Here is a 14170-nt window from a genome sequence, read left to right on the forward strand (position 1 = left end):
GAGCGTGCCCTCACTAAAGATGGCCGCTTTCTGAGTTCTTGCAAAACTTCCGTCTCCCGCGCGGAGAGAACTGACGGCGAGCCACAGTCTCGCGAGACTTTCGTTATGTACCCGAACGAGAGGCGAATCATGTCTATGGCGCTATGAAGGTGCTGGTGGGTGTGAGGGCGAAGGTAGGGGTAGTGCTTCCGGTGGTCGCGGTGCATTGTGGTCGAGAAGACGTTGAGAGTTTTGTGCTTCGCGCCTGAGCCGAACGGAACGAGTCGCCATGGTGAGTTAAGGCAGAGAAGCTGCCCTCTCGTTTCCATCAGGCGGGAGCGCGGATGGGTTTGCTTGGAGAGCGTGGAGGAGAGGGAGGCGCTCCGCGTGGCGTCTCCCGGCGCGCTCATCCCCTGCTTCGGGCTTAAAATGGCCATGGCCCCGCAGGGCGGCTGCTGGGCTGCCGCCATATGAAGTGCCTGCTTTCTCTTGAAGGCTCCCGTAGCATCTCAGGAAGAACAGCCGCAGTTCACCCCCACTCCAAAAAGTTGCTCAAACAAATTCGAGCTAATAATGCATAAAGGCGTGCTTTGCTTTCCATTATGCCTCGAGTTGGTGCGTGGAGATAGCAGTGCATGTTTTGGAGTTCCCATTATTTTTTTTACTTTGGCGTGCTTTCTATGATAAAAAGCAAACTCAGTAAAGCGGGCAAATCAGGCTATGAATCACATCAAGCAATCCTAACAACAAAGTAAAAAGAAGCAGTGATGTTAAAAAAATAGCTCTATAAAAACCATATCAATGTCAGCTGAGTTCTAAAAGTATATTTTGAGTGAGTTGTTTTAGCTGATGACAAAGGCCCCTTAGTGCTCACATAACTTTCAAACACCAGCTTCAAGCTTGTCTCACCCGTGTTTCTTTTTATGAGGGGGTGTCTTTCTCCCACCTAACCCTTCTCCCCCAAATCACCCAGATGTCACTGCTGTGGTGGATGAGAATGAAGCTCAGACTGAGATAAGTCTCTTTTAAGTTGTATCATTTGAGGGTACTGGATGGAGCTTAATGTACTTTTTACAGATAAACTCCTTGCACAAGGGAGAATGCAAAGCCAGAACACTAATCCCTGTATGGAGGGATTGTTTCACCCTTTGTTGTGTGAAGGAGCATTTGATCACATGAGCAGAGTCCCTACTTACAATCTCAAGTGCCCAGGTGTGACCATGGAAGGTTCTGTTCCATTGCTGATCTTCAGGCAGAAACACCCCACCCACACACAGCAGTAGCCACAACAGAGCCTTTCAGGGGCATGTAAGAGAAGGACATGAACTTTCAGGTTCCTGAATATCCTATTTTCTCCAATGTGCCCACAAACTGACTGCAAAATTGCACCAGTCCTGGAGCTGGTGTAATGTATTCTCTTCCCCCCCCCCCCCGCCCCCATTGTTGTAAATTGGAGAGAAACCTGCAGGAGGAAAAAAGAGCCCTCCTCTCCAGCTTCCATACAAAAAAGTTCCTTGCACATAAACAAATTGTCTCTCTCCCCCCCCCCGCCGCCCCCTTTTTAAAGATCATTCGATTCTATGTAAATGTTAACTTTCTTTTTATAGTCTCACACAATTTTGCTTGTTCAACCTACCAAACGACCAGAAGGCAGGACTTATGCTGATTATGAATCTGTGAATGAATGCATGGAAGGTAAGTACTACTGCTCTAGATGGAAAGCCAAACAAGTACCTGCTTAGATCCTTAGGTTGGGACAGATCAATCATTTACTGTGGGGGGCAGAAGGAATCCCAACCCAGTAAAAGTCTTGGGCTCTTGCATTATCATGGGGATACAGTAATTACTGGCCTAAGATGTACTGCATGTATTTGAAGAATTACTTTTACCAAATTATGAAGACATTTTAATGCTGCATTATTGGTAGGCTTATCCACATAAACCAAAGTCTACCTTCTTTCAAGCTGTTGTGATAGCCTATTTCCACACTGATCCCTTTTTCCTATGTTTCTTGACATCTAAGAACTTTAGCAAGCTGGAACCTTAAATGTTTCTAATATAAGTCCTGAATATTTTCTTAGGAGTCTGTAAAATGTATGAAGAGCATCTGAAGAGAATGAATCCTAACAGCCCTTCAATTACATATGATATTAGCCAGTTATTTGATTTCATTGACGACTTGGCTGACCTCAGCTGCCTTGTGTAAGTATTTTATAGCTTATTATCTGTAAAGATACATATATTGGCTTACACATGTACAGTGGTGCCTCGCAAGACGAAAAGAATACGTTCCGCGAGTCTCTTCGTCTTGCGGTTTTTCGTCTTGCGAAGCAACCCTATTAGCGGATTAGCGCTATTAGCGGCTTAGCGACTTAGAAAAAGGGGGAGAAAACGAAAAAAATCGCAAGACTCGCAAGACGTTTTCGTCTTGCAAAGCAAGCCCATAGAGAAATTCGTCTTGCGAAGCGCCTCGAAAAACGGAAAACCCTTTTCTCTAGCGGGTTTTTCGTCTTGCGAGGCAATTGTCTTGCGGGGCACCACTGTATTCTGAGGTATACATATTTACAGTGGGATTTTTATGTTCCTCAACAGCTCTGCAAGTTCTGTTAGCTATGACAACATGTATTTTTGGTGTTAATATACATCTGGAACCAGTGTTACTTGAAATGTAACATGATTTTGAGATGGACAAAATCTATCTACAGTGGTGCCTCGGGTTAAGAACTTAATTCATTCTGGAGGTCCATTCTTAACCTGAAACTGTTATTAACCTGAGGTACCACTTTAGCTAACAGGGCCACCGCGCTGCAGTCGCGCAATTTCTGTTCTCATCCTGAAGTAAAGGTCTTAACCCGAGGTATTATTTCTGGGTTAGCAGGGTCTGTAACCTGAAGCGTCTGTAACCCGAGGTACCACTGTAATAGGATTTCCATTGCACACAGAATGTACATTGGAGGTAGAGATGTAAAGGTCGGAAAAGATGGAGGAACACCAGTTTTTGCCCAATTCCCCCCCTTTTTCTGATCCCTTCCACCCTTCACATTTCTACTTTGAACACCTGTAAATTTTATCAGCTGTTGCAGAATAAGTGCTTGGATTGTTGGGGTCACTATGAAGTCTAAAATGGAACTGTCAATCCAGTATAAAGCACATGCAGAGAGCTGCAGGTCTGGAGCAATCACATGTCAGAATTAGCTGGTTGTAACCATTTTAGCAAGATTCCTGCATTACAGGGGGTTGGACTGGATGACCCTAGTGGTTCCTTACAACTCTACAATTCTGTGGTTCTATGGTAGCAGCCCAAATCCTGTCTCTGATCTATTGAATGAAGGCAACATATTTTTCAAAACCATACAGAGGGCTTGCATCGTATATGGGGCAAATTTAAAAACCATTTACAGTTGCAGTCCCAATGAAATCAGTTGGAATGCAGCAGTACAAATGGTCTATGGTAGGGAAGGGGAACTTCTGGCCTGAGAGGCCATTTTTCCCAAATGACATCTGCCCACCCATCTGCTGACATAACTAGTGATGTCAGCTAATTGGCAGGAGAACAAGGTTTAGTCAGCAGCGCACTGTGTTCTTAGCAGAGAACAGGATTGTGTAGCCAAGGCAGCAGAATTTACCGTATTTTTCGCTCTATAGGACGCACTTTTTCCCCTTCAAAAATGAAGGGGAAATGTGTGTGCGTCCTGTGGAGCGAAGACGCCATAGCCCCGCGACCCTCTCCCGGCTGGAGAGGTGACACGTGGCTATGGCAGGAGCCTCTTTAGCCGTGCGTCACCTCTCCAGCCGGGAGAGCGCGCGCGGGGCAAAAGAAGCCCCCAGCGACCCTCTCCCGGCTGGAGAGGTGACGCGCAGCTATGGCAGGAGCCTCTAGCCGCACGCCACCTCTCCAGCCGGGAGAGCGCGTGAGGGGCTAAAGAAGCCATAGCCCCGCGACCCTCTCCCAGCTGGAGAGGTGACGCGCGACTATGGCAGCAGCCTCTCCGCTGCGCCTTTCCGCTGCTCCCTGACCTGCTCTTTGGGGCTGGTGGTGGGCTTCCCCCCGCCATCCCCAAAGAGCAGGTCGAAAGGAACCTGAAGCCTGGAGAGCGAGAGGGGTCGGTGCACACCGACCCCTCTCGCTCTCCAGGCTTCCAAGGTAGCCGCCTGAACGGCACCTTGTTTTAGAGCGGGCAAACGAGAGGGATAATTCTCCCCCTCTCTGTGCAGCGCCTCCTGCCGCTTCGCTGAAGGGGCGCTGGGCAGAGAGGGGGAGAAATTTTTTTTCTTGTTCTCCCCCCTCTAAAACAAGGTGCATCCTATTGTCCGGTGCGTCCTATGGTGTGAAAAATACGGTAATCAATGTTCATCACCTGTTTGGGGGATGGGGGCTAAAGCCCTTTGCAAAAGTGCTCTTTGAAGCAAGCTGCCAGGCAAGCATGGAACCCGATCATTGCTAAGTCCAAGTTGGTGCAGCAATTTACTTCCCCCTGCCTTCACACCAGTCAACACAAGCAGAGCTATGGGGTAGTGGTGGCTACATTAAGCAACCCTGCTCCTTAGCTGGGTTTTGGATTGCAGCCTTAGTTGGATTTCATTCTTATTTCAACATAACTTGGAAAAAGAATACAGATAAAATATTAAGAGAAATAATAATAAACACTGTAACGATGGAATCTGTGACTCTTCTGTAGCATTCAAGATTATAGTAATACATTGGTAGTGTATTGCATTGTGTGAAAATAGCATTTCTTAGCCTGATTTCTTTCATTTCTAGCTGATGCTCCATCTAGAGGATTGGAGAAGAAACAGTGTTTCTCAAACTTGGGTCTGCAGCTGTTGTTGGACTACAACTTTCATCATCCCTGACCACTGGTCCTGCTAACTAGGGATGATGGGCATTGTAGTCCAACGACAGTTCATACCCAAGTTTGAGAAATACTGCTAGTTCAAAGCTATGTAATACTTTAAAAGACAAATCAGTGTCTAAACATTCTTGCTGCTATATTCTGAACTAATTGAAGTTCCCAAACAGTCTTCAAGGGTGACCATATGTATAACAAGCCTTGATAACACGAGAGTCTGGATAACTTTTTCAAGGCTATTGCTGTCTAGGAGGTGCCATACACAAGCCTGGGCTAGTGAAAAGGTCCTATGGAATCCAACCACACAAATGCCATGGAACTAAAGTAGGAGCTTTGTGCCCTATTTCTGAAAGACAGACAGTTCCAAAGGTGGTATGACTGATATCAGAGGCTACAGAGCTGTGGAAGGACCAACTTCCCCAGTGATTTTCCCTTCACAGATATCCAGCTGGGCAACCAATGCAATTTCAGTGCTACATCTAAGAAGGAATTGAAGTGGATTTATATACAGTAGCAGTTTTCAACCAGTGTGTCATGGCATCCTGGGGTGCCTTGAATGATGGCCAGAGGTGCCGCCGACAACATTGGCCTCTGTACCTCTTTCTTTTCCTCCCTCTGATGCCCTCTTGCGTTGCTGCCTGCCAAAGACTTGCACAGCTGTTTATTGCAGCAGCCCTGACTACAAGCTTCACAAGGAATGGTGCCTCTGGGAGGCATCTCTCTGTGGGGGGTGGGGAGGCAGCTCAGAGACCAGGGATGGCAGCAGCAAGGGGAGGGGAGGGGAGAGGAGAGGAGGCTGAGGGAACACTCCACAAGGGAAGGTGTTTGAAAAAGCGTGAGAGGCTGCCAACTCTGCAGACAAGGGGTGACCTAACTGGACTCTGAGCTCCACACAGGTGCCGCAGAAAGAAGGTAGTTGGTCAAGGGAACCGTGAATTCGAAAAGGTTGAAAACCTCTGGTTTGATCAAATGGTGTCAAGTTGCATGGCTACTGCCTGTTAAAGCACATTGCCTGAAAATGGGAGATGTGCCACTAACTGCTATTTATTGTAATCCTCTGGGTTCAGGGCAGGTATTTTACAGTTTAGTGTTGCAACCTCCTTCTTTGTGGCCAGAGTATCTCCTTTTTGAACCCAACCGGATGTAAAGTCTCATGGCTGAGGCTGAGGTTTTGAACCATGAAGGGTGTGGGTCTAGAAAAAAAATGTTAGTAAAAGGCGAAAGATTTATACGATCTGAAGAGAAACCAGAGTAGATCAGAAGTATTAATCAGTTAAATCATAGTTATTCATATTTATTTAGATTTTATAAAGCCACCAGAGGGCGTACTTTGAGCATGAAATATTTTATGTTTTTTAGCTGTAGAGGTCTTGATGGTGGTTCTGCTACTGCCCCTTCCATGGCATACAATCAAGGACAAATTAAAACCATACAGACATGCTGATGGCACACAACTGAGTTCAGCACAGCCGGGCATTTAGAGACCTGCTTATTAGCTTGCAGTTATTATACCTTTAATTAAGTTGAGATGCAGAGTTGGTACAGTGGTGCCCCGCAAGACGGAAAACTCGCTAGACGAAAGAGTTTTCCGTTTTGGAGGTGCTTCGCAAAACGAATTTCCTATGGGCTTGCTTCGCAAGACGAAAATGTCTTGCGAGTTCCTGCGGGGTTTTTTTCCTTCCCCCCGCCCCTTTTTCTAAGCCGCTTATCCGCTAAGCCACTAATAGCGCTAATCCACTAAGGCGTCAGTGGGCTTGCTTCGCAAGATGAAAAAACCGCTAGACGAAGAGAATCGCGGAACGGATTCTTTTCGTCTTGCGAGGCACCACTGTACAGGCTTGAGATTAATATTTGTTTGAAACTTTGTTGCTAGTGCTGTGTTAATGGTAACCACTGAAGGCATTGTTCCAGCATCACAAGATAATTGCATTTGGAAGCAAGTGGAGACTATTTTGGGCTGGGCTTTTGGAAGCAAGCTCTTAGAAATACAGTGGTGCCCCGCAAGACGAAAATGTCTTGCGAGTTCCTGCGGGTTTTTTTTCCTTCCCCTCCCCTTTTTCTAAGCCGCTAAGCCGCTTATCAGCTGATCCGCTAAGCCGATAAGCTGCTAAAAGCCGCTAATAGCACTAAGCCGCTAAGCCGTCAATGGGCTTGCTTCGCAAGAGGAAAAAACCGCTAGACGAAGAGAATCGCGGAACGGATTCTTTTCGTCTTGCAAGGCACCACTGTATATAAATTCCTCCAAGATACACATTAGACTTGCTCTGTGACCCTAGACCAGTGTTTCCCAACCTTGTGCCTCCAGCTGTTTTTAACTACAACTCCCATCATCCCTGACTAGCAAGACCAGTGGCAAGGGATGATGGGAATTGTAGTCCAAAAACAGCTGGAGGCACAAGGTTGGGAAACACTGCCCTAGACATCATCACCCTTCATTTTTAGAATTGCAGGGGTGTTTATATTCTGCTTGGAAAATGGGATCCTGATAATAGGTATCTCTTCCATTTAAAAATCACTGCTTCATTCTAGAAGAGAGACCATGGCTTCACTCGCATTTTTGACCTGCTGACTTTGGCTTAGCCTCACATACTGTATTCTTTATTTACAAATACTCTGGTTCAGCAAACGGGATATGGCTGAGGTACCCTTACCATTTGTATAGGGCAAATGTGAGCTCTGAAGCAGCGGGCATTGATGGGCAACGGGTGGGTGTGTGGAAACCCCTGCTGGATTGAAACTAGTGAATTTTGATTCCTAGCAGACACTGTTCTAGCATCCTACTGTTGTATAAGCTGCTGTTCAAAAACGTGTGAGGTTGAGGCTGATTGGTTTTGTGACATTTAAGAAATGCATGATGAACGATATTAACTGGCCTGTTCTTTTTCCCTCACAGTTACCGTGCTGATACTCAGACATACCAGCCATACAATAAAGACTGGATAAAGGAGAAGATCTATGTCCTCCTCCGCAGACAAGCTCAACAAGCAAGCAAATAGACACCATGGTTAAGGGGGTTTTGAGGGAAGGGTTTTGACAACAGGTGTGTACAGCGTTCTGTAGTGAAAGTTTTGTATTGTAGTCCTCCTGTTCATTCTTGTTAGCCTGTATCTGAGACAAAAATCTGTTAGAATTCCCAGGGACTTTCTCAGTTTAATACTCGAAGAAAAAAGGATATGCCTTCCGCAGGTCTTTTAGTTTAATTGTCTTTGCTTAGACAGTTCTTTCGTTCCTCACTCCCGGGATTGTTCAATTCTGCTTTACCACAGTCGCTGTATGTACTCCTCTTTGGGGGTTTTTCCAATGTTATTTCTTGGAGGCAGTCACGGTGAAGAATAAAATAAATACTCTTTAGATAAATGTGTTGAGTGGTGGCTTCATAAGCCATGTAAGTTAAATATAGCCAGCTTGTAGAACTTGAAGCTTGAATACTGACTGGCGCATGAAAGATTTTGAGTTGCTGCAGTCATGATACATTATGACAACATGTAAATATAACCAAATAGACTTGGACCCTTGGTTTGGTGCTTTGAACAGGCCTTGGTTTCCTGCCAATTATTGTTTCAACATTTACATGGTTTGGAGGTAGAGCTTTATAAATTGCTGAAATTGAAATATCAGTTGCTGGCTACCAACAGCAGGAGATAGTTGCTGCTGTCACATCCTGCTTATGGATTTCCTATAAGCACCTGTTTGGCCACAAAGTGAAACAAGTTGCTAGACTTGATAGTTCTGTTCTCACACTGGTGGTGAGATCCGAGGCCTATCTGCTGCTGAGGCATTCTTTGTTGGGTTCAGGGCAGCCATTCCCAATTCGAAGATATCAAGCTACTTTTAAAATAAACCATTCCTTGATACTTGGTCTCTTTAAGTACCATACTTTTCCGTGTACAGTGGTACCTCGGGTCACATATGCTTCAGGTTACACACTCCGCTAACCCAGAAATAATGCTTCAGGTTAAGAACTTTGCTTCAGGATAAGAACAGAAATCGGGCTCTGGCGGCACGGCAGCAGCAGGAGGCCCCATTAGCTAAAGTGGTGCTTCAGGTTAAGAACAGTTTCAGGTTAAGAACGAACCTCCGGAACGAATTAAATACTTAACCTGAGGTACCACTGTATAAGACTAGGTATTTTTATTTAAAAATCATGTTAAATGTGTGGTGTGGTGTTGATTGGCTCAACAACTCTGGGCAATCCTCCGCAAAAAAGCTCAACAACTCTGTGCCATCTCCCCTCCATTTTCTTAAATTTGAGTCCCCCTGTACATGGAAAAGGACAGTACTTAACATTTTAGTTAGAAGAGAACTTGCACATGTTCGGTTAGCTTTCAAGATGGCAATTGGGTACATGACATCTCTACTTCCTGATTCTCACAGCTATGTATTGGCCTAACAGCACTGGAAGTATTAGTGCAAATATTTTATCTCCCACCTTTTATTTCTGGCTATCAAATGCATCTCTTTTAAGAAACTTTGTTCCAATAGTTTCCAGCCCACACACTGCAACTATCAATTATTTAGAGGCTGGGCTTTCTGTTCCAGCTGAATTTGTGAGATGTTTCAATGAGAACAAATAATTTGTTTCTCTACCAGTTCAACAGTTTTATGGTTCAAAAAGCATCCTTGGAGCCTGGGATACTTTTGTGTGTGTAGCATAAAGTCTGAATTCATTTACGTAAACATTGCTTTGAGCCTATCTTTGTGCACTGTGACTCTAGTGTGCAACCATTTGGCCACTGCTAACAGAATAAGGGGCTCTTCTGGGCAATTTGACTGCAAGGCACACATCTACACCTTCCTTCCCCAACCTGATGCCCTGCAAATATTTCGTATGAAAGAGCCAAATACCGTAGGTTTTGGGTTTGATGGGAGTTGTTCAAAACAACTGGGGCACCATGTTGAGGAAGTCTGTTCTACATAAACTTGACATTTTGTTAGTATTAAATTGGAGAGAGACACTGCATACAGCTTAGCAATTATGTCATATGCACGAATCTCTTGAGTCATAGATTATTTTCAAGCACAACAAAACCAAGATTCCTTCTATTCTGGTAAATATAGTGGCATCTCTATATCCAAGTGATTTCATCTGGGAAAGAGAGTTCAATCAATATATAGAGAACATGTAAAAGCTACTAGGATAGTCTTACATGTTTGGTGTGCACTTCTAATTAGTATTCTCTCTCTCCTAAGATTTATCTCTCTGAGGTCAAACCTACACATATAGTGGAAAGGGGTGGTAAAACAGACTGCCACTTTCATGCTGCTCTTCAAGCAATCAGGGGTGGGGTGTCATTCTTTTTTAAATGCTCTCCTGAATGAAAAAGCCTGCAATTAAGAGACTTAGCACAGGAGATCAAGATGTACAAAAGGATTTTGGCTTACCAAACAAGCCACTGAGCAGTTTTTGCAATGTAAGCATTGATGGTTGGACAGTGTTTTCGAGGTTACCAGCATGAGTCTGACCAAGCTGCGGGGGGCAGTGGAGGACAGGAGTGCCTGGCGTTCTCTGGTCCATGGGGTCACGAAGAGTCGGACACGACTAAACAACAAAAGCATTCTGGACCAACCATTTGTAGAGCATCTCTATCCTCAAATCTTTGAGAAGACTTAGCTGGATCTGCCCAGATAAGCAACCTGTTTTATATTGGGGGTTCTCAGACTAATATAAGGTAGACATACTTTATCTGTGAGGAATGTAATAGGAAACTATAGTGCTGCATTCAGCATAAGCAATGCTGTTCTGTTGCCTTTCAGAAGGCCTTTCCTCAACCTGAGGGTGTGTGTCATCTGTAAATGTTTCTTCCATTTTATGTGCCTTAAACATCACAAGGTAACTTCTCCCTCCCTCCCTGGTATTGTTTCTCCCTGCTTCGTAACCTTTTATTTTATAATGGATTATTCTTCCTCTTTCCCCTTGTTTGTGATTCACTGAAGAAGTTACATTTAAAAATAGATTTGTTTTATTTTAGAGCATTAATGTCACCCCTAATGTGAATACACTAGTCAGGCAGCATATAAAATACAATTATGGAAAATGATTACAAGACAGGGTCAACAGTTTAAAAAATCATGAAGGGTCAGATCCAGCGTGGTGAGAGAGGGATCTTCTTGCACAGTGAGGCTTCTTCATCACTTTCTCTACAGCAGCTCTCGTCATGCTCCCAAAATCTGCTCTGGAGGCTTGGAAAGAAGTGAAACCAGAACTCTCATTGAGCAAGTGGGTTTCCATTGTGCAAACAGATGGGCGTTAGATGTTGCCCCAATACATTGTCTGCCTCATAATAGTCTGCCAGAATGGGAAGGTCTCCAGTAGCCAGACAAACAGTGATGGAGGGGGATTAGAGGATCTTTTAACAATAACCTGCTTATAATTTCCTGGGGGTGAGTGGAGGGAAGAGGTTAGATCCCTGCACAATATCTTCAGAGCTGCTTGGGAGAAGAAAGCTCCAGGCCCCCTCTAGTCAAAAGAGGACCAACATTGGAGGACTTTAAGAAGGAAGTTCGTCCATCAGCTAGAAACCAGCTGTGTCTTCTACTTCTTGCTATGATGACATGAATGCAAGGTAAGTGTTGATGCTTTTACTACACCTTTCACTCAGTGCTGATCTGATTCCAGCACCTCTGCAACACAGACAATGACTCATTACGGAGCTACTTTGAAAGGTGGACTGGAATCTACTTTTAGAGTCTTAATTAGTAGAACAGCTGCAGATCCCCTCCAACTAATCCTACAGAAAATCAAAGCTTTTCAAGTGCTTTTTTGTTTGTTTATGAATAGGTGCCGTAGCATAATAGCTATACAGCAAAATACCTATGAAAGAACTGCAAATATCTCTACTAACTGCAGCATTTGTAACAGCTGAACCATTACATTTCTTTTCCAGTACAAATCTCTGCAAAGCAATCATAGAATCCTGCAGGGAAAAGTTAAAGCAAACAAATTTCCCATCTAAAATACTTAAATGCCCAGTGTAAGGCTGAGATGCCAGCCAAATCCCTGGCTGCAGCTACCATAACGGTTATGGAGCCAGATTTACAGAAGCAGACCTCAGAGTTGCAGGCTTTTATGTTCATGGTAAATGAAAAAAGCACAAAAAGTATATATATTCTTAACATTCTTGCTTTTTTAATGAGCTTGTGACATTGACAACAACCAAGCAGTCTTCCAAACAAATATACATTTTGGGTTTTTTATACAATTTTTTGTGTTCACTGCAAGGAAGCTTCGTTCAGGTATCAAACGTTTACAATTCTGGAAAAAAATTAACTTCTGCTATCTTTTCTGATAATCAGGGCTAAAATGTTTAGGGGTACTCTCATTTTCCTACTCATTTTGAAATACTGCCCCTCAATGAGGCCAAACTTAAATTCACAAAATGTTTAGGGGTATGCACCCCCCCCCCCGAAAAAACACTGGCTCTCTGTAACAGGGTTTTATGAATGTCTCAGTTAAGAGTTAAGTGTGGTATGATGATGATGAATCTAATTTATATACTTCTCTTTGTCAAGTTACTGGCTAGAATGTCAGACTAGGACCTGGGAGACAACAATTCAATTCCGCACTTGGTCATGAAACCTGGGCCAGTCACTGCCTCTCAGCCTACGCAATCTCACAGGGTTGTTGTGGAGATCACATGAAGAAGGGGAGAGCCATGTATTGGGCTGCTTGGAGAAAAAAAGTGGGATATAAATCCAATAAATGAAGACATCATTAGTAATGAAGGCTATCACTGCACTACTACCGATCTTGCGTTGTGTACATTTTATTGCTGTATCCTACCACTTCCAAATGAGAGACGCGGGTGGTGCTGTGGTCTAAACCACTGAGCCTCTTGGGCTTGCCAATCAGGTTGGCAGTTCGAATCCCCGCGACGGGGTGAACTCCCGTTGCTCGGTCCCAGTTCCTGCCAACCTAGCAGTTCAAAAGCACGCCAAAAAGTGCAAGTAGATAAATAGGTACCGCTCCGACGGGAAGGTAAACAGCGTTTCCATGCGCTGCTCTGGTTCTGCCAGAAGCGGCTTAGTCATGCTGGCCACATGACCCGGAAAAACTGTCTGCGGACAAACGCCAGCTCCCTCGGCCTGTAAAGCGAGATGAGCGCCACAACCCCAGAGTCGTCTGTGACTGGACTTAACTGTCAGGGGTTCTTTACCTTTACCTTTTTATCACTTCTGAGAGGTTGAAGAATCTCTTCATTGTTCTGCTGAAGGGCAGAAATGCTTATCTACTTCTTTAAAGAAAACTGAAGCAGTGAACATTGGGCTACCCATTTCAGGATATTTTTCTTTACAAAATAAACAAATATGGTTTTGTGGTTTGTCTCAGTGCCATTTTCAAGTCTCATTCCTCTTCGTTGGTGATTTGTTTAGGGTCCCCACCCCCTTTTATAAACAGTCGTATGAATTTCACATTGCTAATGCATTCACATTGCTAATACATTGAAACAAAGTTCCCTGCAGAGCAGAAAACACCCACCCACCCAAAAGATTGCTTCTCGGCCTTTTGGCTAAGATCAAGTGGCTAAGATCAAGTGTAGGAGTGCACATTATAATCACGACCTCTTAGAGCAGAGCTATATGCTCCATTGCCTATGATGCAAGTGGACAGGAGTAGACAGGTATGGAGTTTTTAGATTACCCAGCAAAGCATTCACCTCTATGTTAATCACTGAAAATGGAGTATAGATAGAAAATTGTGGAAGTACCCAAGCACACGGTATCTCCTCTCAGCTCTGCCCACAGCAAGCCTTGCTGTCTTGTTGGGGCTGAGTGTTTCATCAGGAGGTGCTTGTGGAAAAATTACAATGTAATCAGGAGCATACTTTGGAGATCACTGACAGCAAGAACTTCCACTGCTGTGTTGGGATAATAGAATAGCTACTTCACCACCCATCCCAATTCAATTCAACGTTGCAGCTCTGATAAAAATGACAGCATTAGGCATTCTGCAGGCTTCTGCAATAGAAAGGGATTTCAAAGTCCACATAAGTGAATATTCATTGAGTGTCCTATTTGGCTGTGAATTTTCACTGAGTGTCCTATTTTGCTGTAATCTATTTTTTTTCCTGCCTTAGATATTTGCAGCACTGCACAGGTATTGAAGGAATTTATTTGCATCTTACATCTGCGGAATTAGGTTATTCTTTGGCTTTGCATATTATGAGAAGTGATCCTTTTATTATGTCCTCTTAATAAGCATTTCATCTCCTCTGTGGTTTCAAAATTGAAAATCACTAAAGCTAAAGAAAAACCCCATCTGGAGATATTACAAGGAACGTCTGCAATTAGTTCCTTCTAATTACTGTAATCTGAACTATGCTTGTGCAAAGAGCTTAGCTAAC

General features: G+C 44.1%; 1 protein-coding gene across 1 annotated transcript; it reads left to right on the forward strand.

Annotated features, from left to right (window-relative positions):
- Positions 1–121: 121 nt before the first annotated feature.
- ERH (ERH mRNA splicing and mitosis factor) lies at positions 122–8186 on the forward strand. The gene is made up of 4 exons (XM_079990504.1): positions 122–271; positions 1587–1674; positions 2061–2181; positions 7723–8186. The coding sequence occupies exons 1-4, from the start codon at positions 269–271 to the stop codon at positions 7823–7825; spliced, it is 315 nt and encodes a 104-aa protein (XP_079846630.1). The 5' UTR covers positions 122–268; the 3' UTR covers positions 7826–8186.
- Positions 8187–14170: the final 5984 nt, after the last annotated feature.

This window comes from Podarcis cretensis (assembly GCF_951804945.1).
Source record: "Podarcis cretensis genome assembly, chromosome: 1".
In the NCBI taxonomy this organism is placed as follows: Eukaryota; Metazoa; Chordata; class Lepidosauria; order Squamata; family Lacertidae; genus Podarcis; species Podarcis cretensis.